The sequence below is a fragment of the Rana temporaria genome, chromosome 3 (assembly GCF_905171775.1).
Source record: "Rana temporaria chromosome 3, aRanTem1.1, whole genome shotgun sequence".
Taxonomy (NCBI): Eukaryota; Metazoa; Chordata; class Amphibia; order Anura; family Ranidae; genus Rana; species Rana temporaria.
In genome coordinates this window covers 111242162-111267914 of record NC_053491.1, presented here as the reverse complement: position 1 = coordinate 111267914, position 25753 = coordinate 111242162, and the positions used below count along the sequence as shown (strand labels likewise).

General features: G+C 42.5%; 1 protein-coding gene across 4 annotated transcripts in view; it reads left to right on the top strand.

Annotated features, from left to right (window-relative positions):
* The window catches only part of CCDC136 (coiled-coil domain containing 136), a 73959-nt gene that overhangs the window by 26281 nt on the left and 21925 nt on the right, over window positions 1-25753 (top strand). For all 4 annotated transcript variants that reach the window (XM_040343240.1, XM_040343239.1, XM_040343241.1 and 1 more), the window contains exons 4-8: window positions 5155-5229; window positions 7392-7706; window positions 15843-15954; window positions 16808-17054; window positions 20817-20951. In XM_040343240.1, coding sequence (XP_040199174.1) covers window positions 5155-5229; window positions 7392-7706; window positions 15843-15954; window positions 16808-17054; window positions 20817-20951 — 884 coding nt within the window. The remainder of the gene's footprint in view (window positions 1-5154; window positions 5230-7391; window positions 7707-15842; window positions 15955-16807; window positions 17055-20816; window positions 20952-25753) is intronic.

Below are 25753 nucleotides of genomic sequence, written 5' to 3'. Positions count from 1 at the left end.
TTGTCTCATTAACGATGGACATATCCCACATGTAAACCCATGGCAGATATAGATTATGAAATAACAATATATTGCCAATCTGATCCAAAAAGATCTAAAATTAAAATAATAAATGAACAATATAGTAAAATTATCTAAAAATATTTAGAAATATTTAAAAATATTTAAATATATTTAAATATTGTCCCTAGTCAAAGGGTATATTTAGATCCATAAAAAATGTTATTAAAATTAAAATTAATTTTCTGGTTATGTTATGCGTTAAAGATCACAGTTTTAGATGGGTATTAACTGTATGTAATGTAATGTTAAAAATGTATTTTTGGGTGAACACCCGCTTTAATACTAAGTGGATGGTGGCAAAAATGCTTTTGTGCTTAGGGATACAGTGGGTCAAAGGTGTACAGGGGCGAGCTGGCAAAAGAGGGTGGGAAGAAAAGGGGGACAGTGGTGGCTGAGATTTTTTAAGGGCTACTGAGGTGTGTGGGGGGCGGGGGGGTCTGGTTTTAGAGGTGTGCGAGGGTACAAGGGTATACTGGGGGGTGGATACAGTGATGGCAGAGGTATGTTAGGGGGTACAGAGGTATGCAAGGAGAGAGATTGTTGGCAGGGGCGTAGCATATCTGAGTACAATTGTGGCAGAGGTATGCAAACAGGGTGCAGAGGCATGCAAGGTAGATACTGTAAGTTGTGCAGAGGTGTTTGTAAAGGGGAACAGTGGTGTCAGTTCTGTTTTTAAAGCGTATAGAGGTGTGCAGGGGGTGGGGGGCAAAGGTGATAGATACAGTGTGTACAGAAGGAGTGCAGTTGTGGCAGAGGTATGTTGGGAGGTGCAGAGGTTTGCAAGTGGGTACAGTGATGACAGAGTTGTGCGAAAGGAAACAATGATGTCAGAGGTGTGAGGTGGGAGTACAGTTGTAGCAGAGGTGTACTTAAGGGGTAAAAAGTTGTCTGAGATGTATACAGTGGTATCAGAGGTGTGCAGGGAGTCCAGTTGTGGTTGAAGTGTGCTAGGGGGTGCAGAGGTGTGTGGAAGGTATAATAATGCAGAGGTGTTTGATGGGGCGAAAAAGTGATGGCAGAGGTGTGCAGAGAGTTCAGTGGCGCAAGAGGTGTGCAAAGAGGTACTGTGGTGACAACGTTGTGCAAGGAGTGCTGTGGTGAAAGACGTATGTAAAGGGGCATAGTGTTGGCAGAGGTATGTAAAGAGGTACAGGGGTGGCAGAAGTGTGCAAAGGGGTACAGTGGTAGCAGAGGTGTGCAAAGGAGTACAGTGGTAGCAGAGGTGTGTGAAGGGTACATTTGTGGTAGAGGCATTTGGAGAGTACCATAGTGGCAAAAGTGTGCCAAGGGGTACCGTGGTAGCAGAGGTGTGCGAGGGGGTACAGTGGTTGAAAAAATGTGCAAGCAATGCTGTTGTGGAAGAGGTAGGAGAGGTGTGTGGGGAGTACAGTGGTGGAAGAGGTATGCAAAGGGACATGGGGAACACCACTTGATTTTGTAGTTCTGCCTTATTTGGTGGGTGATGCTTGCAAGTCTATCACTGTTAATCACTTCCCCCTCATTGGCTTCATCATATGAGTATTTTACCAGAAACACCACCTCCACAGCAATAGCACCAGCAAGCTTCCCAGAGCCTGTGTCACCCACATTCTGGCAAGGTCATATGTGATAATGGCACAAACATACTGACCACTCTTCACCAAGGGAAGGATCACGCATGGGCTATGTCCTCAATCCAAGTACAGTGCTCCCTTGGTAATTACCCAGGATTCCAAATTCTGCTACACCAGACCAGGAGGGTTTGTGGACATTTTCTCTGCTCCTACTTGGCCATGGCTTACTAGGAAGAAATGCAGCACCAAAACTAGCTGCTTCCCAATAGATTGGTATCGGCCACCTCCATGCTCTGGAATTCATCCTTCCATATGCTGCAGAGGTTGTACCCCAGCAGGAGTGAGTAAATAGTAAGTTGATGTGATATTATAGGGTGAAGATGGTCTCTAGGGAGATTGGGATTATTACCCCCCCCCCCCCCCCCCCCCAGTGAAAATGGTAAGCCATAAGTATACAGGGACCATCCTTTTCTTCTGTTGGAACATATGCTTCTTTTAGCTTTGGTGATCAGGTTCGGCCAAAGGCACGAAGGGGCCTTAACCTGATAGTCAGTGACTATGTGGTCTCCAGGGCTGACACTGATGCTCTTTGAAGAAAGGACTATTGGCAGGAGCTGACCCAATATGTGCTTGAGGTGCTGGCCTGCCCTGCTGCAAGTGTCATGTCAGACTAGGACTTTAGCGCAGTGGAGGACATGTGACTGGAAAAATGGATAAATTAATTTGTGACCTGTTCTAAAAGGAAAAGACCAAATGCATTTCCCTCTTTTGTTTTTGCTGCAGTGTTTACCCTGATGTTGTTGTTAAGCACCAACAATACTGCCTCCTGGCACCATGTCCTTCCCTTTACAAAAAAAAAATCTCTAAAATCAAAAAATGACTGACCATCTAATTGTTGTTTGTTCTGTGTGCCTCCCACCTCAACATGCCTGTTCTTGTTATTAACAAATTGTCCTGGCACTAGACCGTTTTTACACACCTGTACCTGAGAGCCAATGCTGAAGTTTTATAGGAAAACACCTGCCTTGTATCCGCATTTGAAGCTTGTTCCCTCTGATGCCAAACAGTCCTTCCACTTGTCACTTTTTACATATCTGTATCTGAGACAGGGGTCAAGTCCTAGGGAAAAAAGTGTGGGAACTCCCACTCAAGATCCACTCCCCCACCAAAAAAAAAAAAAATTATACGCTCATATGCATAATTACTAAACCGCATGTTTTTTTTTTTTTTTCGGTCCACTGTACCTTAGTAATCCTTTATGTTACTGGCGGCTTCCTTTAACCTCCCTGGCGGTATGATTCTGTCTGGAATTACGTACCAAAAGCGGTACAATTATTTTGCAAGGAAATTTGGAGTTTTATACTGTTGGCCTGTAATTTTTAGAAATAACTCACTTAAATCTGACCAAGCAAGAGTCTTGTAGGCATCCCGGGTATGATTTTTTTTTTAAAACAAAATTATAAATTATAATATAATAAATAATTATAAATAATTATAACAAATAATAATATAATTATAATAAAAATTATTCAATAATGTAATCAACTCAAAATCACTGAAATTTGCTCAGTTGCAGAATTGTCGCTGTCATTATTTTTTTTTTTTTATGACGAATTTCCCCACAAATCGCTATCGCACAATTCTGCAAGTGATTATAATTTATTATCGCTGTTTTCTAGCTGCTCTAAAACAATTTTTGACATAAAGGGACACTTTTGGACAATCTACAGTTTTTAGGCAGAAATGACATTTTTTTTTTTTATAAAAGTACATGTAGGGCACTGGGCAGACCACTAGGGACAAGGGGGGTGTGTATTTTTTACATACAGTACTGTAATCTATAAGATTACAGTATACTGTATGTAAAGTGTTTGTTTACTTTTTTGAATTTGGCGCCGTTCTCCGCTCCCGTGCGTCATAACGTCGCAGGGAACGGAGATCGGCGGCACACGGGGAGACTGTGAATCGAGCGAGGAGGTCCCGCTCGCTCACACAGCGGGTGGCATCGCTGGATCCAGGGACAAGGTAAGTAACTTGCCTGTGGATCCAGCGAGAAGGTAAGCCGCGCCGCTGCACACTCTGCACGTCCAGCCCGAGCGTGACTCGGGGTTACCGATCCTAACATGAAAAACCAACCCCGAGTCATGCTCGGGTTTACCGCCAGGGAGGTTAAGCAAGTTCTTTCTAAACTCCGCAATGTCTCCTGAGAACAATGACAAAAGCTCCCAGAAGACATTGCAGCATCGAGGAAGTGACGGAATACCCACACACTAACTGATGAATCCATATACAGGAAGAGGCCAGTAACATAAAGGATTACTAAGGTTCGCCTGCCCCTGACAGTGACTCGAGCTGGGCATCGCCGGTTAGTGAAGGATTGGCTCGGGCGGCTCGGCTGCTCTTGGCTGCTCTAGTCCTGCAAAGGGAACTGCGTTCCTGCTGTGATAAAAGTGCAGGAACTCCGTTCCCACGCGTTCCCGCAGGACTTGAGCCCTGGGATACTGATGCTGTAATCTTCCATAAGAAAACACCTACATTTTGTCTGCATTAGGAACTGCTGACACTGATGTCATACTGTCCTACTTTTTATGCACTTTTTTATTACTTTTTTTAAAACTATAAAAAAGGGGGCAATTTACTAACGATGTCACCAAACTGTTGTGCCACTGGCCAATTTTTACCAACCCATACCAGAGGGTTTTAGCTCTATTTTCTAAAACACTTATTAGAATATTTCATGATTACTAGTGGCCAGCCTTATGCCGTGTACACACGGTTGGAATTTCCGACAACAAATGTTCGATAGGAAATTCCAACCATGTATAGGCTCCATCGGACATTTGCTGTTGGAATTTCCTACAACAAAAATTTGCAAGCTGGTTCTCAAATTTTCCAACAACAAAATCCATTGCACAAAATTCCACGCATGCTCTGAATCAAGTACGAGACTGAAGTGCATGGTCTGGTAAAACTAGCATTCATAATGGAGATAGCACATTTGCCACGCTGTAATGGACTGAAAAGCACGAGGCTGAAAAGCGCGAATCGTCTCTCACCAAACTTCTACTAACACGACTGGTATTGAACTTCCCCTTAATAGTGCCCTCATATGTCTTGTACGTCACCACGTTCTTGGCTTTTGGAGGTTCCGACAACATTTTTGCAACCGTGTGTATGAAAGACAAGTTTAAGCCAACGTCCGTCGAAAAAAAATCCACAGTTTTGTTGTCGAAATTTTCTATCGTCTGTACGCGGCATTACAGTGAAAAGTGTCCATCCATCTTTGAGTATAGTTACATATTTCAAGCATCGTCAAGCACAAATTTCACCCCTCTTATAAGAATGCCAAATAAACTTTCCTTAGTTACATAGATTGACATGATACTGCAAGTAGCAGAACAGGGTTATCATTCCTGCAAATGATGTACAGTAATTAAATGTATTACAATTCTTAAGTGACTCATGAAAACAGGACAATGTATAGTAGTGTCAAATGACACAAAATGGTTCTTTATTTGATATGGACTTTGATTTGCAGGTATCCTGGAAGAGGAGAGGTTGGCCAGTGCTCAGCAAGCTGAGATTTTCACTAAGCAAATTCAGAGGCTCCAGGGTAAGCTACAACGTGATTAACTTGTGTCTAATTAACCTTCACCTTCATTTATCTGTGGATATATTGTGAAATAGTGTTACTGGGCAATAAATGGTCAGTTCACGAAACATTCATATATCAGTTTTTAGCAGAGGCTGCAGTGTTAATCCACCTAAGGAGCAAGGAGCAAGTAACAGACTAGATCCATGACTGCAGATGGGGCCCCCAAGTAGACCCAACAAAAAAGATGTGAGACCTAAGAGGACCAGGTAGGATAGTTGAGAGGGGGTTTAACTAGAACCCAGTCCTGACCAGATTTAGAAGCTTCTCACCAAGTGGAGAAGGAACTAGGGATGAAAAAATAAATAGGGAGAGAGGATCCCTAAGCTAGGAACACCTAACAAGGTAAACCTCAGGTGTGCCTGAGTAGTAGGGGATACCAACTGGAAGGCACTTGCTGCTATAACGAAAATAACAAACATTGCAAAGTTTGTGTCAGGCTGGAGGAAACATAAAAACTTGAGCTGCTATTGCAGTAGCCTCGCTTTTATTTAATATAAATAATGTGTTCGTTGTTTCAGGTGGGTGGAGCCAGGGACGGATGGCATAGGGGCTATTGGAGCTGTAGCTCCAGGCCCCTACCTTAAGATAGGCCCAGCCCAGTGAGTCACTAATGCTGCCCAGCCCTGCTCTGTGCGTAAACACATGATTTATATGTAAAGCGCACACACATCTCTCCTGTACATACTGCCCACTGTCATATCCTCCCCACTCTTCTTCTGTACATACTATTCACTGTCATACCCTCCACACTCATCTCATGTACATACTGCTCAGTATCATACCATCCACACTCCGCTCCTGATCATACTGCTCGCTCTCATACCCTCCACATTCCTCTCCTGTACATACTGCCTATTGTCATACCCTCCACACTCTTCTCCTGTACATACTGCTGACTGTCTTACCCTCCACACTCATTTAATGAACATGCTGCTCAGTATCATACTGTCTACACTCCTCTCCTGTACATACTGCTCACTGTCATACCCTCCACATTCCTCTTCTGTACAAGCCGCCCACTGTCATATCCTCCACACTCCTCTCCTGTACATATTGCCAACATTCATAAACTCCTCTATTGTACATAGTGCCAGCTGTCATACCCTCCACACTAGTCACCTGCGCATACTGCCCACTATCATACCCTCCACACTCCTCTCCTGTGCATACTGCCCACTATCATACCCTCCACACTCCTCTCCTGTAGATACTGCTCCCATCATACCCTCCACACTCCTCTCCGGTACATACTGTCCACTATCATACCATCCACACTCCTCTCCTGTACATACTGCCCACTATCATCCCATCCACACTCCTCTCCTGTACATACTGTAACCCAACCTTACCCTCCACACTCCTCTCCTGTACATACTGTAACCCAACCTTACCCTCCACACTCCTCTCCTGTACATACTGTAACCCAACCTTACCCTTCACACTCTACATACTGCCAACTATCTTTCTCTCCACATTCCTCTCCTGTACATACTGCCCCCCATCACTCTTTCTCTCCACATTCCTCTCCTGTACATACCGCCCCACATCACATCCTCTACACTCCTCTCCTGTACATACTGCCCACTGTCATACTCTCCACACTCCTCTCCTGTACATACTGCCCACTTTTATACCCTCTACACTCCTCTCCGGTACATACCACCCTCTGTCATATCCTCCACACTCCTCTGCTGTACATACTGCCCACTGTCATACCCTCCAGCCTCGCATTACTGTGTGGAGTTACAGACAGAAGAACAGGAAGTGAGGATTTCTCAGAAGAAATAAGGACATTTAAAAGCAAAATCGAAGGATTAGGTAAGTGAAGGAGGACTGCAAGGTAAAAGAAGGTATTTAGGAAATTTTTTTTTTACCTTTACAGCCCCTTTAAGATAATTAGGTATGACATTAGCGCAGTTGAGTGCTAAAGCAAATCACATATTCCCAAAATCTGCAACTTTGAGGTTTAACATAAAAAGCCTGAGCACCTTGGTTCTACTCACGTAATACAGTCACTTAATACACTTATGTCCTAAATTTAGAGAAGAACTGTATAATATCACATCACAATGTCACATCACAGTTATAATTTATTATATGTTTTCTTCATCCATCTGTAGCTCAGTTGCGTTCAGTACAGGAGGAGGTGGACAGCTTGGAACATGAGAAGGACTGCGAACTGCTGGAGGTGTCCCAAGAGTTACGCTGTGCACAGGAGGAGATCATGTCTCTGCGTCAGTCAGCAGAGGAGGCAGCAGCTGAGCGTGAGAGTGACATTGCCTCATTGCAAGAGGAGTTGTGTAGACTACGAGCAGAGCTACATGAGCTTCAGGAGACAAGGCAGGAGTACGAGATGGAGATAACCACCTTAAGAGCAGAGATCAGCATGAAGAGCTGTAGTGTGCATGCAGGACAGGAACCTGCAACGCTGCAAGGTAACCACACTGACTTTGTGCATTGTAATATTACTCATGACAAGCCAAGGGGTCTCCAAACTTTTCAGCAAGTGGACCACGTTAGATACACTATATTACCCAAAGTATTGGAACGCCTGCCTTTACACGTGCATAACCTTTAATGGCATCCCGGTCTTAGTCCATAGGGTTCAATATTGAGATGGCCCACCCTTTGCAGCTATAACAGCTTCAACTCTTCTGGGAAGGCTGTCAATAAGGTTTAGGAGTATGTCTATGGGAATGTTTGACCATTCTTTCAGAAGAGCATTTGTAAGGTCAGGCATTGATGTGAACGAGAAGGCCTGGCTCGCAATCTCCGCACTAGTTTGTCCCAAAGGCATTCTATTGAGTGGGGGTCAGGACTTCGTACAGGCCAGTCAAGTTCCTTCACCCCAAATTCGCTCATCCATGTCTTTATGGACCTCGCTTTGTGCACTGGTCCGAATCATTTGGTGGAGGGGGGAGAATGGTGTGGGGTTGTTTTTCAGGGGTTGGGCTAGGCCCCTTAGTGTCACAGTCTGGAGTCAGGCTCAGAGGCCAGTAGCTATAGCAGCAGAGCAGATATTCACACAAGTCACCCTGGCTGATGTCACGGGTTCACCTGAGATGCGGGGTTTAAGCTCTAACTGGTATTCATCAGAGCTCCTGATGGTGGAGATGGGCTTTGCTGTGTGTTAGTGCCAGGTCGCGGTCCTCAGGATAGCCCCACCAGGAGGTGAGCAAGCCGGGGGCCGGAAGCAGATAGGGATCAAGCAGAAGCGTAGTCGGGGAACGAGCCAAAAGTCGGTAACAAATAGTTGCAGGTTGGGATTCGGCAGAAGCATAGTCGGGGGACGAGCCAAATGTTGGTAGCGAATGGTAGCAAAGATACGGTCAGCAGCAAGAGAGACAGGAGCAGGATATTGGCTGGTGAAGGCATAATATTCTGGAAACCAGGAAGTGGGAGGAGCAAAGGGTTCAAGGCAAACAAGATTCAAGACAAGATCATTCAAGGAACTAATCCAAGGAACTGTCCAAGGAGCTGCCAAGCATTCCAGGTGGCTCAGCAAGCAGAGTCACCACCAGACACACCAGAGGTCCCAGGTTCAAGCCCAGGTCCTTACACTTAGTTCCAATGAAAGGAACTCTTAAGGTGTTGGCACACCAAGACATTTTGGATGATTTCATGCTCCCAACTTTGTGGGAACAGTTTGGCCCCTTCCTGTTCAATGGCCCCTTCCTGTTCAAACATAACTGCGCAACCAGTGCACAAACAAGGTCCATAAAGACATGGGTGAATGAGTTTGGAGTGGAGGAACCTGACTGGTTTGACCTCAATCCGATAGATCTTTGGGATGATTTAGATAGGAGACTGCGAGCCAGGTCTTCTTGTAGACATCAGTGTCTGACCTCACAAATGCGCTTCTGGAAGAATGGTCAAACATTCCCATAGACACACTCCGAAACATTGTGGGCAGCCTTCCCAGAGGAGTCAAAGCTGTTATAGCTGAAAAGGGTGGGCCAACTCAATATTGAATCCTACGGACTTAGACAGGGATGCCATTAAAGCTCATGTGCGTGTAAAGGCAGGTGTCCCAATACTTTTGGTAATATAGTGTATTTTACATATATAGCGCCTATAAAAAAAAGTATAAATTAATGAATAAACTTTAAATGAATTAAAGGGGAGTTCCAGCCATTTGTATGTTTATTAAAAGTCAGCAGCAACAAAAAGTGTAGCTGCTGGCTTTTAATAAACAGGCACTTACCTGCTCCAGCGCTCCAGCGACGCGCCGGCCGGGGCTCCGCTCCTCTCCCCCCCTCCCCGGCCGGCGTCTTCATCTTCAGTGTGGGCACCCGGCCGTGACAGCTTTCGGCTTCACGGCCGGGCACCCACTGCGCATGCGCGAGCAGCGCGAGTAATTGGCCAGGAGATCGCCTAGGACCTGTGACGTGTCCTAGGCGATCGCCTACAGCAGCCATTTCCTGAAGGCGATTAAGCTTAGTCGCCTACAGGAAGGAGGAAGTGGGACAGGAAGTCCCACTCGTGCTGAAGCCCCCACTCCCCCCCCAAAAAAATTACATGCCAAATGTGGCATGTAAGGGGGAGAGGAGTGGGTTAAGAGGAAGTTCCAAATTTGGGTGGAACTCCTCTTTAACACACTCCAAGAAATAACTTCTTATCAGAGGCCCCTCTTTCATGTCAAAAATTCCCCCCTTCACATCAAAAGCCTTACCATCACTCCAGAGCCCTTTCCTCCTTCATATCAGATGCCCCTCTTTTGCATCCAAAGGCCCCCATCACTGTAAAGGCAAATAAGATTTTATTGAATTTTGAAGTTAACAGAGGGACAGAAACATAGGGCAGAGATATAAATCTATATAAAAAAAAACATAACTAAATAAACATACATGTGTATGAGGCCTCAAGAGAAGGAACACACTAAGTTGGCATGAACAGTTTTTTCCACATACTAACACAAGTGTGAGAGACTACAATAAACGGAACTCAAGCACTAATGCCGCGTACACACAACCGTTTTTCGGGTTGTAAAAAATTAAGTTTTTTTTTTAATGTCATTAAAATGATCGTGTGTGGGCTCCAGAGCACTTTTCACGATGTAACAAATGGCCATTAAAAATTTAGAACATGCTCTAATATTTCACGACGTTTTTAACATTGTCGTTTTTAACGTTGTTGTTTTTAACGTCGTAAAAAATGGTGTGTGGGCTTTAACGTCGTGAAAAAAACGCGCATGCTCAGAAGCATGTTATGAGACGGGAGCGCTCGTAATGGAGTAAGCACATTCATCACGCTGTAACAGACTGAAAAACGTGAATCGTCTTTTACTAACACAAAATCAGCAAAAGCAGCCCAAAGGGTGGCGCCATCCGAATGGAACTTCCCCTTTATAGTGCCGTCGTATGTGTTGTATGTCTCCGCGCTTTTCTAGAGCATTTTTTTTCACGATCGTGTGTAGGCAAGGCCGTTTTAACGATCAGGTTGAAAAAAACGTAGTTTTTTCTAGACCATTTAAAATTTCATTTTTACAACTCGAAAAACGGTTGTGTGTATGTGGCATAAGTCTCATAATGCTGACAATAGCACAAGTGAACTACATTGGGTGTAGAGGACCTAGGCAACGATATCTTAGTAGAATAACGTTCTAAGGCACCTTATATCTTTATGAGAAAAAAAAAGAGTATGAAATAAATTTAGCGTAGATGGAAAGACTAGAAAGGGAATAGGGAAGAGAACAAAGTGGCGTGGCAAAGGAAGAAAGGAAGACTCAAATATCAACAAAAAATCTAACTGTGTGGTGGAGTGAAATAAAAGAAATAAAGACCCCCATCATTTTAGAGTGTCCCCTTCCTATCAGAATTCTCCAATACATCAGAGTTCCCCCGATATACATGTGGGCTGTGGGCAGGACAAAATCTTTTAGTGGGCTGTATGTGGCCGTAGTTTGGAGGCCCCTAGACTAGCAGATATCTCACTCTTTTTTTGTCAAAGGAGTAAACATATGATATAATATGTTATACAGACACAGGTTTAAGCAAGGTGCTTTACAAACTCTGAACAGCACACAATAATATTCACGTTCCTGTGCGATTCAGGTGTGAACTGACCCTTAATCTTAAAAATTCTCAAAGACCACAGCAAAGACTCTAAAGTCTAAAGTTTCAGTCCGTTTCTAACAGCTTAGGCCGCGTACACACGGTCAAACATGTCCGCTGAAACTGGACCAGTTTCCGCGGACATGTCCGACCGTGTGTACAGCCTAGCGGACAGGTTTCCAGCGGACAAAAGTTTCTTAGCAAGCTAAGAAACTTGTCCACTGGAAACATGTCCATCGGACATGTCCGATGGTTAGTACACCTAATCGGACATGTCCACTGGTTATGACGTGTAACCAGCGTCCCGAAATCCCGCGCATGCGTCGAATTGATTCAACGCATGCGTGGAAGCATTGCACTTCCGTGTTTGAGAACGTCGGTGTCTTCTACGTCACTGCGTTCTCTGTCCGCGGGGATTTTGGTCTGATGGTGTGTACACACATCAGACCAAAAGCTCCCAGGAGACATGTCCGATGAAAACGGTCCGCGGACCGTTTTCATCGGACATGTCGCCTCGTGTGTACGGGGCCTTAGAAACACCTGCTGTTGTTGTAATTACTTTATTGTTGTTTTATTTTAAATTTTGTTGTTGTGTTTACATTAGAAGGCTGACAGGCTGCTAAGATTCTTTCCATAAAATAGGGCTAGGGTTTCAGTGCCTCTGTTGTGAACTTTGGAGATAGATCCCTCCAAAATGCCTATAGCTACATAGGTAAATTAACTTATTTTAAAATGCTTTTACTGCTTGCACAGAATATGAAAGTGCTTAATGTGCACAGTCTGGGCAAAGGTTCACTTTAACTTCCTAAAATGCTGGCTGCTTAAAATCACATGCTTTTCTTAAACTCAAGTAAAAAATGTTTCCAGATGTCCTTTCACAACACATACATCACTGTATTTTCTTTTCTTTTTATACACTGCACCATGTTAGGATCGTGCTCTGCCAATACACCTACTTAACTTCCTAAAATGTTTCATGCTTAGCTGCAGGATCCAGCAAAGTACTCCAGATGCATCAGTTAATACATATATCTCTTTGATTTATTATGACATACTTGAAGGGCTTGACCTATTCATGTAAATAGAATTGAAGAAGTACAGGTTAACAAACGTAACAATATTGTAAGCACCATTTTGTCCAAAAGAGCATTATCCTAGTACATTAGTGAGAACCCATATCATCAAATATATGGCTTTTAAAGATGTATTGTATTTCAGATGCTGTAAAGGTTAGGTTTGCGAGTGTTGTCTCGCGAAACGAGCAGGATTCAGGCCAAAGCGATGTGTAGTACCGCGTTTGGCCTAAGGTGGGGGGCCAAACGCGATCTGCGTCGTTTGGAAAGATTTAGAAATTCTACGTTCCCGAGCCTTTCCGGGGTTTGCCGAGGTCAGCCGAACTGTCCTCTGGCCTTCCCGACTCTTTCCAAGGCTCTCCGGCGCCCCCCTCCTCTGACCGCATGCGCTATTGCATGCCATTGAACTCAATGCGGAACAAATTATTTTCGTTTCCATTGACTTCAGTGGGGAAACACGCTTTGATATGCGAGTACTTTTGATTACAAACATTCTCCTGGAATGGGTTTTGCTCGTAATCCGAGGTTCCACTGTATAGATAAAATATCAAATACAGTGCAAATTCAAATACAGAATATATCATGCCATGGGTGCTGCCCATTGAGTAGAACTTGGAATATTTGTTAATTTTGCATTTACGGGTGCCCTGTTTTGTAAGAAAAACATATTTACCTTTGCACTCTCTTTATATTGTTTTCATTTACACTGACACCAAGGGCCAGATTCACAAAAGAGATACGACGGCGTATCTCCTTATACGCCGTCGTATCTCTGAGAGTATCTATGCGGCTGATTCATAGAATCAGTTACGCATAGATAGCCCTAAGATCCAACAGGTGTAATTGACTTACACCGTCGGATCTTAGGATGCAATACTTCGGCCGCCGCTGGGTGGAGTTCGCGTAGTTTTCCAGCGTCGGGTATGCAAATTAACTTTTACGGCGATCCACGAAGGTACGCGCGTTCGTTACGTCGTCGCTAGTCGGTTTTTCCCGTCGCAAAGTTAGGCCTGCTTTTTCATGGCTTAACTTTAGACGAGCCATGTTAAAGTATGGCCGTCGTTCCCGGGTCGAATTTCAATTTATTTTTTATTTTTGCGTAAGACTTCGAAAGTACGAAAGTACGTTACGCACGTCGCCATTCAAAACATTACGACGGGTGACGTCATTTTGCGCAAAGCACGGCGGGAAATTTCAAAACGGAGCATGCGCAGTACGTTCGGCGCGGGAACGCGCCTAATTTAAATGGTCCCTGCCCCATTTGAATTAGGCGGGCTTGCGCCGGACGTCTTTACGTTACTCCGCCGCAAGTTTACACTCAAGTGCTTTGTGAATCAAGCACTTACGAGGAAAACTTGCGGCGGTGTAACTTAAAGACGATACGTTATGCCGCCGCAGTTCTCTATGAATCTGGCCCCAAATCTTTTATTTATTTGGTTAAAAGCAGGTGTCAACAACAAATCCAACTTTATGCCACCTTTCATATTTTTATTTTTATTTTTTTATCACCAGGTTTATCATTTATTTTTTGAAATTTGTGGGATATAATTAAAGGGGTTGTAAAGGTAATTTTTTCCCCCTAAATAGCTTTCTTTCCCTTAGTGCAGTCCTCCTTCACTTACCTCATCCTTCCATTATGCTTTTAAATGTCCTTATTTCTTCTGAGAAATCCTCACTTCCTGTTCTTCTGTCTGTAACTACATACAGTAATGCAACACTTTCTCCCTGGTGTGGAGAAAGCCTCTTGAGGGAAGAGGGGGCGAGCAGGAGTGTCAGGACGCCCACTAACACACAGCTCCTTTCTCTATCTGCAAAGTAGAGAGTGTCCTGACACTCCTGCTCGCCCCCTCCCCCCTCTAGAGGCTTTCTCCACACCAGTGAGAAAGCCTTGCATTACGGTGTGTAGTTACAGACAGAAGAACAGGAAGTGAGAATTTCTCAGAAGAAATAAGGAAATTTAAAGCAAAATGGAAGAATGAGGTAAGTGAAGGAGGACTGCACTAAGGTAAAGGAAGCTATTTAGGGGGAAAATAATTACCTTTACAACCCCTTTAAGGATATATTTTACTGATTTTACTTTTCTGTCTTTTATGCACTACAGAAAGTTTGAAGTTTAAGGACTTGTTCTCAAAATGTCATGTTTCCAATAGTGTCAGTTCAAACAACTGCATTTTATACAGTCAGTGTTGCCAACAATCAGTAATTTTATTGGCAGCCAGTAAAAAAAATAGAACTTTTCTCTTGTCAGTAAATGCCAGTGACAGGAAAAGGTTGCCAGTAAAAAATATGGCTGTGGTGCTCGGCTTAAACGTAGTTCCGGGTCTAGGGGCGGCCGAAACCATCCAAGTGCCTGCTACAGTGTGTTCGGGTGAGAGGGCTAGGTCTGGAGGAGGCAGTACCTCAACGTGTCGTGTGATGTCATAGTGCAAGGGAGTCGGGCGGAGGGGCCAGAGCCTTGTGTGTGGGTCTGCGGGACGAGAGCAAGGCAAGCCGGGAGTGTGACTGTCAGTGCTGTTTGGACTGGAGTAGACTGAAGGCACAACCTGGTGTGGAGAGAAACTGTCACTGTGACTCAGGAGAGGACATGTTGTGTCGGCGAGGTGTCATCATCATCTGTGCTGCTGCACACTGCTGTCAGTGTCACTGTGAGAGTTAATCTCATATGTGTACACCTGTCTATTCTAATTTATTGCCCTTCTGAGTCCTGTCCCTGAGCTACTTACTTATCGAAAATAAAAAGGGAAATATGTTATGTCTTAATATCTACCCTAAATCACATTGCTAATTGCATGTCGTACTTGTTTGTAGCCTAAATACTGAAATTTGCACTTAAAACTAATTTTGTTACTTTTGGAAATGCCAGCAAAGTGCCAGTAACAACACTGCATACAGTAAAAAAAAATCTGCATAGCAGGTTGTAACATGAACTGCCGCATCTCAATGCCTCTGTGGTAAACAGAAATGTATTCAAATATCATTTGTGATATTTCAGTAAATTTCTATGCAAAAAAAGATGATGTGCCTAGATTAGCGCATCGGCCATTGTGTTTCTCAGCACGCACCAGTGGTTGTGCAATCAGTGCAACTCAATGGTGAGAACAAGTCCATAGTGATACTCTTTATTGGCTGCCTTGAGTTATAAGAGTATATTATGTATATTATGTATAAAGCCTGAAGAAGACATCTGAGTTATCCCGAAAGTTTGCATCTTTAACAATTCAAGTCAGCTAAAAAGGGTATAATTTAAGCTCCAAATTTTCTGTATAGTCAATGGTTAACACAATGCAACACTCTGCTATGCCTTTAATACATTCAAAACTGCAACCCAATATGTTGTCTGAGGACTTGGATTGCCTCTTTAGGTTTGTAGGAATGTAGGTTGTTATAATGTATTATGTTTGTACGTTATCACATGCGCCATTGCACATTTCTGTCCTTGTGACAGGAGAGCTGCAGTTCCTGCGGGACCAGTGCCAACATCTCCAGATGGAGCGCAGTATCCTGCAGGAGAGTAACAGCCAGCTGAAGAGTCATCTTCTGCTGCTGGGAGAAGAGAGGTACCCATTTTTACTTTATTCCAATTAAATATAGATATGTAGTGTCAAATGACTAATGCATGTGTTGTTATATGACTGGCAATTTGGGAGACACGTCTACATATTAATTCAGAATACTAATCTACTGTATGTATCTGTAGCGTGGGTGATATAGGTTAAACTATAAATGAGGTATGATCATGATAGTTATAAAATAAACATTTATTATGAAATTACAGAGCTTAAAATGTTTTTTATATAAATATATATATATACACACACACAGTATATATACACATATTAGCACAAGTGATAATGCTTAGTCATGAACTAGCAGATTTTATTTAAAAATCTTTAATTTCTGTGGACAAGAAAAAAATCTAAGCAATGAATTTCATGTTTTTATACAGTGTATAAATATAAATATATATATATATATATATATATATATATATATATATATATACACATACATATATACATACATATATATATATATTTTTAGTGATTGACAACTTTCCTTGCTGCAGAAGTCAATAAGTGACTTGATCTTACTTGTCTAGATCTAGTCTGCTAGATTCTGATCGTAAGAAAAAATGCTTACAGAGATACTCGGTATGATCTGATTTGATTTGAGGCTTTAATACTTACTGATTTGGGTGGTGCCAGTGTTTAATAATTACTAGCTTCACCTATTATATATATAAAGCCCTGCTGCAGAAATAATGGACCTGTAGCGGTTAGAATGATAATTACAATGAAACGGGAGGAGTGTTTGCTTTGTAGTATTGCCTTAAACGTGTGATTAATGTAGAATAGGTTCCTCATGTATTGCATGTAGTTGAGGTAATGTATTCCTCCTTGTCTCTTGCAGAGAAGGAGATGCAGATCAAGGCAATGCATTAAGTGAATCTCAGCCAGAACAAGAAGAAGAAAATAACCTGAAGGAAGAAAACCCAACACAATATGATTCTGAAAGCACCATTGCCCTCAGCTTGCCTATTGAGAGAAATACAGTGACAGATGTTGAGAAGCAGAAGCTGACCCGGGAGGAGGAGAGGCAAAAACTGCACATCCAGCTCCAAAGTGCAGAACAAAAAGTGCAGATAGCACAGGCTGAGGTGGGTAATGGCTGCTTAAGGAAATCTCTAAATTTTTTATACCCTAGTGATATTGTTTTCCATCAAACTCTGATGCCCTGTACACACGACCGGTTTTCCCGTCGGAATAAACTCAGATGGTTTTTCCGACGGAATTCTGCTCAAGCTGTCTTGCATACACACGGTCACACCAAATTCCGACTGTCAAATGCATAAAACACTACAACGAGCCGAGAAAAATTAAGTTCAATGCTTCTGAGCACGCGTCGACTTGATTATGAGCATGCATGGTTTTTAGTCCGTCGGAATTGCATCAAGACGAATGTAAAAAAATGTCAGCGGAAAAGTTATGAACATGTACTCTATCTAATTCCGTCAGAATTTCCGAAGGAAAAAGTCCGATGGGGCATACACACAGAATATTTGATGACAAGTTTCTGTCTGACATTTTCTGTCGGAAATTCCGCTCGTGTGTACAAGGCATAATACTGTAATACTCTTCCCAGGAGTATTACAGCAGACTTCATCTGGTGCTACGAATCTGGGATATGGCTCTAAGGTAGGTTAGTTATTTCTTAAAGCTCTCCTTCCTACTATACCAATGCTGTTGGGAGACACAGTGTGGGGTACCCTTGGGAGAATGTCCTCTCTTTGGGTGTTGGTTACTTTGGGTGTTTGCTTGCATCTTACAAGTGCAGGCTGAATGTGTTCTGTGTTTCTGTCTACAATTGGTGTGGCAAGTTGAAGGCAGAGGCTACAGCCCTAACACCTCTCAAGCTGCAGAGAAAAGTGCCAGCAGCTCAGAGGTAAGCAGAAGCTGCAACCTGTTACCTCCTCCCTATGTTTATGTTACATTTATACATAGAAACCGAGAGTGGTCAGTGCTCGATGGGTTAATGAAAGGGTAAATACCAAGTCAATCAGACAAGTGAGGTGATGAGATGAATATAAGATTTATTTTCCTCAATACACATACAGGTGGTCCCCTAGTTACAAACATCGGGATATAAGCGGAGGGTTTGGGACTTTAAATGAGGCCATAGACAGAGTGGAGTTATATGAATCAAAGTGCATATTTATTGATCATAAAAATAGTAAAAACCATATCAAAGGGAAGGACCACATAGAAAAAGACATTATAGTAAACATCATTCCATATTGGTTCACAGAGTCATATGTATGTGTGTGTGAACTATGGGCACCAAGAGTATATATGTATATAACAACTTGTGCTAACATAGTGGACTATTTGATAAGTAGATACATTGAATGATACATATATGTACAAGAAACATAACAGCAGCCTGTGCGAAAAAAAAAAAAAAGTAATGTACATTTTTATACAAGTATTGGCCTGTTTCCTGGGAGCTGCGATGCGCCCTGTTTGACACGCCCCCCTTCCCCCTCCCTCCCGCTCTGGTCTAGACGGGATGGACGCATGGGGGGTGGGATTTACCCATGGCGCATTGGCGCCACGCATCCAGCCTCACATGTAACGTCAGCATTGGCGCCATCACGTGAGGCATGAGTAAATCCATCAGAGCCGGTCAGCTGAGAAACATGGGCTCACGCCACGGACGGTGTCTTCCGTCGATGTTTGGAACCCTTCCCTGCTGATGCAGTGCTGCGTGACGCTGGTGGGAGCGAGCGTGCACCTGCATGGGTGGGTACTTAAGATGCCTCCTATAATGTCTTTTTCTATGTGGTCCTTCCCTTTGATATGGTTTTTACTATTTTTATGATCAATAAATATGCGCCTTGATTCATATAACTCCACTCTGTCTATGGCCTCATTTAAAGTCCCAAACCCTCAAACAGGGATGGAGGCACACCCTATATGTGCCTCATATAAAGTCCCAAATAATTATTTTCTAGTTACAAACATCCGACTTACAAACTATTCCTACTTACAAAACGGAGGGAGACAACAGGAAGTGAGAGGAAATCTACCCCTAGGAAGGGAAATTCTCTTCTGAGTTATTATGGAAAAAAGGTGTCTCCACTGAAGCGTTATCACCAAGGCTTGTTTCCACAACAACCCAAAATTTTCAAAATCCAATCGTCACAGGGACAGAAAGTGAGGTGAAATCTTCTGAACAGGGGCACAGACAGCAAAATAAACATTACAGGGGTAATAACTCTTCCCTATGCTATCCAAAAAGCTTAAAAATATTTTTTTTTTGTCTGGAGCTACACTTACAGTAGGTCTGCCTACTGCTATATCCTACCTGTTTACGCACCCTCCCTGGTTTTTGTGGATGTCGCCATCAGGGTATACTCACACACCCAGCATTTTGCTGTTTATTTAGGTTGTTAAGACCTGCAGTAGTTAAGGTACTGCGGCCTTCTTTCCATCCCTCAATCGCCAAGCATCGCTACCATAGAAGGTAGAGGGATAGTGGAGATGAATGCAGTTTCCAAGATGATTCTTCCGAATAGTTAGAATATTCCCCCCAAACATGAGCCAAGACTTCATGAAGGGTGTCCAGGTATAGATATCTTTATTGAGATGCAGGTCACTTATATACAGCAAAAGGGATACTTGAAGTAATCAGATATACAATGCCACACTCCTCCCACATCATCATACAATGGTGTTAACGAGCCACCCTTTCAATAGACCTCTTTTAGGAGACAGACATCTGTCTCCGATAGGATCCACATGAGGTAATTACTGGTCATTTGCCCAGACGAGGTGATTCGGAGAAAAGAACTTCTCACCTGCTAAACAATAGAAATTCACACAATGAACGCTTCTTATGAGACAGACCAAAGTTCATTTACATGACACATTGAGATATTGAGATCAGTTTAAGGAATAAACCAATTATCTCCAGGCAGAGAGCACCCCAATTTTCCCAAAAGTTGGAACACCCCTTTTCCACACAAGGTATCCCTGCCATTACATAGCCCCGATCTGGGGGACCAACATATCCAAATTTCACCCAGATCGGTCCAGGGGTTCTTAAAAAACAAATAGAACCCATGAGAGAATCCAGAATAAAGTCTATTTTCTTCACAGGGGCCCACAGCGTAACAGTCCACATTCTGTTCTGGCCCATGTACAGTGCTTTATCTAGCTTAGCAGACGCGTATCGTCTAGTTAGAAGTAGTCTGGGACAGTGGATACCCAGGGAGATGAAGCATGAACCTTGCATATCTTCCCATACAAATTTGGGGAAACCAACACCCATCTATACCAATCAGCAGCATACATTAGGGGCTCAGCTGGCCACTGAGGACTCCACCTACCCCACATCTCCTGAGGCAAGATCTTGAGCCTGACCAAATGTAGGAAAGGGAGGACTTCACTAGAGTCCACATAGAAATAGTTGCTTCTTCTCCGATGGAACAGGAACCTTGAGGAAAACCAAGAAGGTGATGAGAAGGGAAGGTCATACAACTAGGATACTAACAATTGTAGCCTGAAAAAAACTCCAAGTCCACTGTCCCTGGGGGAGCATATACTTGAAAGACCATGCAACTAGCATGAAGGCTTGAGGGAAAAATAACAAAAAAAATTTTTTTTGATGCATCTGTTAGGCCTGATGAAACACAAATACTAAGGACACAAGGTGACTGTGCTCTTTTTACTTATTGTGAATGATGTGTTTCCTGCATTAGGAAGGTGGAGCCCCTCTCTCATGTGCTGTCCTGGTGGATGATTTGGAAAAGCCCATTGGCACTGGCCTTTAACATTCTTACTTTGGATATAAATGAATGAATGCTGACATTTTTTAACAGATACAAAACTTTTGTAAAATTCTTGTTTCTTTTTTGCAGTGTGCTGGTCTCCTAAGTGAGATTGAGGAGCTACAGCAACGCCATCAGATCAGCCAAGAGGATCAGGAGAAGTTACAAGAGGAACTGAGATTGTGCAGAGAGGAGATTCATAGGCTGAAGGAAAGCGGCTTGCAGGTAGCAACACTGCTACTTTTTACTAACAGGCTTTCGTTTCATTATCCCTTGTGTGTGACATTATAATTATTATTCCTCTCTGCTTCCTAGTCACTCAAGCAATAAAGTTTTACCACTGAATCGTTAATGGTATTGACATCCACAGCATATCAAACACAGTTCTATTATGCCAATCACTGTGCATACAAATATATGCACCTTTAATGTACACGTTCATTGTTAGATTCTACTACATTGGATGTACTTGCATTAGAAGCACAGCCACATATACAACTTAGGAACCCTAAGCGTTGCCAACTAACAAAATTAAGTAAAGATAAAAGCAGGTATAAAGTGCACACACCCTGAGTTGCCTTCCCAGACGTTCTGCAACTCTCAATGTCCCTGCTATGCCCAAATGCTGAATCTGACCTGGCAAATATATTCCAGTATGTTTGATTGGAGCTTTCCTACTGGCCATTCACATTGGGCAAGCTCTGACGTCTTGGGTTCCAGCACTTTTTACATGCTAGCTACTTTATTTTTGACAGTCACTTTAAACATATAAGCATTGCCAAAAAGAACAACTTAATAACAACTGCTAGAATCAGAATTTAATACTGAAATGATTTTGTTTTACAACTAGAATGAAATGTGATAGGTGCCTGGGTGCACTACAGAAAACCATCAATACAGTCTTAAAAAAAAAAAGTGGCACTCACAGCTCTTAAAGAGGAGTTATGATGTACCATTCGAAACAGCTTTACTCAGTGTTCAAGATTTCGGCAGAGCACAGCTCTTCTTTCCCAAGGCTGTGCCCCACTTAAATGCTGGACTCTTAGTAGCTGTAGAATGGTACACTATGATTCATCTTGAGTCCTCTTTTTTTTTAGGACTGTATTCATGGTTTTTGGTAATGCTCTCAGGCACTTTTCACCTTTTTATGCTGCCATATACTGTATTGTTCAGGTTTAGAGTTGCCATGTACCATGTATTTGAGGTGCCATGTTGCCATACCCCATGTAATTGAGGTGCAATGTTATCATATACCATGTTAATGAGGTACCATATAGCATACCCTATGTTAACGGGGTGCAAAGTTGTCATATCCCATGTTACTGAGGTTTCCATGTATCATATCCTATGTTAATGGGGTGCAAAGTTTTCATATCCCATGTTACTGATGTATTATGTTGTCATATACTATGTTACTGTGGTGCAATGTTGTCATATCCCATGTTACAGAGGCGAATTGTCATATACCATGTTACACAGATGAAATGTCAGATGCCATAGTCCTGATATTCAATGTCATTACATACCTGGTTATTAAGGTTACATATTGCTACCATACAATGTGGAATGGGTCCCATGTTATACAAATGTAATGTTGTAGTTTACCAGGCAATTAAAGTGCCATGTTACAGAGATGTTGGGTTTGTAATGCCATGTTAATGGTGTGCCTTGTTACCATATGCCATGTTACTAAGGTTCCATGTCACAGGGTGCCATGTTGCCATATACCGTGTTACAGAGGTACCTTGTTGCACAGTTTCATGTTACTATATATTTTTATTAAGGTTCCAAGTTACACAGTGTCATGTTGCCATGTATCACGTTACTGAGTTGCCCTGTTATCATATACCATGTTATTGAGGTATCATGTTGCCATTTACTGTTTACAAGTTGCCTTTTTTATACAGTATTATGTTACTGTATATCGTGTTTTTGAGGGGCCATGTTACCATATACCATGTAACTGACGTGCCATGTTATACAACAGTACCATGTTACCATACACCATGTTTTTGGAAGTTCCATGTTACCATATACTGTATTGCTGAAGTGCCATGTTGAACAATACCATGTTACTGAGGTGCCATGTTAAACAGTACCTCGGTACCATATTTAATAAAATTATTTTAGTGGAGAGGGGTTAGAACTTCTGGCAGGTTATTATTGTTGTCTGTTAAATCTCACCTATGAAGACAGTAATACAAAAAAGCTGGCAGAGGTAATATATATATATATATATATATATATATATATATATATATATATATATATATATATATATACACAACAAATAAAGTATTAGCTGGAGTAGAGATTTACCATGTTAACAAAAATATACTGTATATTAAACTTTTTTTCTTGGGGAAACCCTTCACAATATAGCTACAATGAAACTACAAATCTATGTTGCTATTTGACACCAATATACTATGAGATGCCAGATATAAAGTTTAGGTACCTAAAGTTCTCGAATGTATCTGCAGCATTCTCAGAGACCTCCAATTATACCCAAACACTGGCCTATCCTGACAGGAAAAGCTCTAACACATCCTCATATTACTGGACCTTGCCTGTCCATTCTCACCTTTTCGCAAATTCTGCAAAGACAAGCTTCAACACTGCCAGGACACACAGTATATTTGAGCTTTGTCCATCCGAAGGTTTTGGCACTCTGCCATGACTGTAGGGCTCAAAGGCTGCTGCAGGTACATGCTCCAGGAACCCGCACCTTATACATGACAGCGGGCTCCTTACTTACCATCCCTATGACAGAGTTGCTTAAAGGGTTTCTAAAGATTCATGTTTTTTCACCTTAATGCATTCTATGCATTAAGGTGAAAAAACATCTGATGTTTGCCAGCCCCCCCCCCCCCCCCCCCGTTTACGTCCCCGAGCTCCCGAAAGTCCTGCGTTGTGAACAAGCAGGCTTCTGGACCAGGCTTTTCGGCTCTTCTCGGCTCATTCATTGGATGATTGATAGAAGAGCAGCCATTGGCTCCCACTGCTGTCAATCAAACCAATGACGCAGCGCGCGGGGCCGAGTGATAGACTTGGCCATCTAACCCTTTTGGGAGAGAGCTTCTCATGAAGGGGGTTAGCTGATGCGGTGAGGAGCCAAGACAGCCGCCGAGGGACCCCAGAAGACCAAGACGGGGCCACTCTGTGCAAAACGAGCTGCCCAGTGGAGATAAGTATGACTTGTTTGTTATCCAGTTCCCGACCCCCGCATGTACATATACGTCCACAATATGGCACGTACAGGCACATGGGCGTACACGTACGTCCTCGCCTATTAGCGGGTGGGGGGTCCGATCGGGACCCCCCCTGCTACATGCGGAGGTCGGGTCCGCTCGGGGAGCGATCCGGGACCACGGCGCGGCTATTTGTTTATAGCCGCTCCATCGCGATCGCTCCCCGGAGCTGAAGAACGGGGAGAGCCGTATGTAAACACGGCTTCCCCGTCCTTCACTATGGCGGCGCATCGATCGCGTCATTCCCTTTATAGGGAAGACACGATCGATGACGTCATTCCTACAGCCACACCCCCCTACAGTTGTAAACACATACTAGGTGCACCCTAACTCCTACAGCGCCCCCTGTGGTTAACTCCCAAACTGCAACTGTCATTTTCACAATAAAGAATGCAATTTAAATGCATTTTTTGCTGTGAAAATGACAATGGTCCCAAAAATGTGTCAAAATTGGCCGAAGTGTCCGCCATAATGTCGCAGTCACGAAAAAAATTGCTGATCGCCGCCATTAGTAGTAAAAAAAAAAAAAATAATAAAAATGCAATAAAACTATCCCCTATTTTGTAAACACTATAAATTTTGCGCAAACCAATCGATAAACGCTTATTGCGATTTTTTTTACTAAAAATAGGTAGAAGAATACGTATCGGCCTAAACTGAGGAAAAAAAATGTTTTTATATATGTTTTTGGGGGATATTTATTACAGCAAAAAGTAAAAAATATTGCATTTTTTTCAAAATTGTCGCTCTATTTTTGTTTATAGCGCAAAAACTAAAAACCGCAGATGTGATCAAATACCACCAAAAGAAAGCTCTATTTGTGGGGGGAAAAAGGACGCCAATTTTGTTTGGGAGCCACGTCGCACGACCGCGCAATTGTCTGTTAAAGCGACGCAGTCCCGAACTGTAAAAACACCTTGGGTCTTTAGGCTGCATATTGGTCCGGGGCTTAAGTGGTTATTTAAAAAAAAAATTTGAACCTTTACTAATCTTTTAAGTTGGCATTGTTTTTCAGTCTTCTTAAATTACTCAGTATAATCGAAAGTCTGGCCATTAACTAAATGTGCTGATGTTCTATGCATGTATCATTTAACTCTTTATACATTACTAATCGCACAGCTGCACAATACCTGCATGTAGCTTGCTGCAGACAGTCATGCATTTTATTTTGCTGCTAACAAAATGTACCTCATTACACTAGGCTACGAATCTAGGCCTCTTTTATTTTCCATTATAAATAATATTATAAAGAAAGTGATGTCTATACATTGACTATAAAATGTTTTTAAATATGTCTATTTCTATGGTGCCCCTTAAAGCGGACTTGTCATTAGAAAGATGTGTGGCCTTGTCCCAATAGTTTCTAAGTCTTTCAAACAGAAGAAGCCTGTAACAAATAAAAGGCATTAAAAAACCTTATCTCTATACTTGTTCTTGGTCAGTGAAAATATTGATGGCACTGCATAAGCATGGCATCCATGCAACATACATTTTCAGAAGGAGGTATTAGGAATGGCAGCCTCTATATTTCTCTAATGGCAATTTTCCCTTCAGAGGCCCATAGTGAGGATAATTTTTTCTCCTATTTTTCTGATATTTTTCATTTACGACTAACTTTACTCAGGCGGCAGAAAACAAAGAAAGTTTGTGACTCTCTTAGAAGCACCTTTAGTATGAATTTAGCCTAAAACAATCTCAATCTCTCATTTAATTAATAAACTGATAAATCTGTATATAAATATAACACTTAACACCATGGACATCTGTGATAAGGTG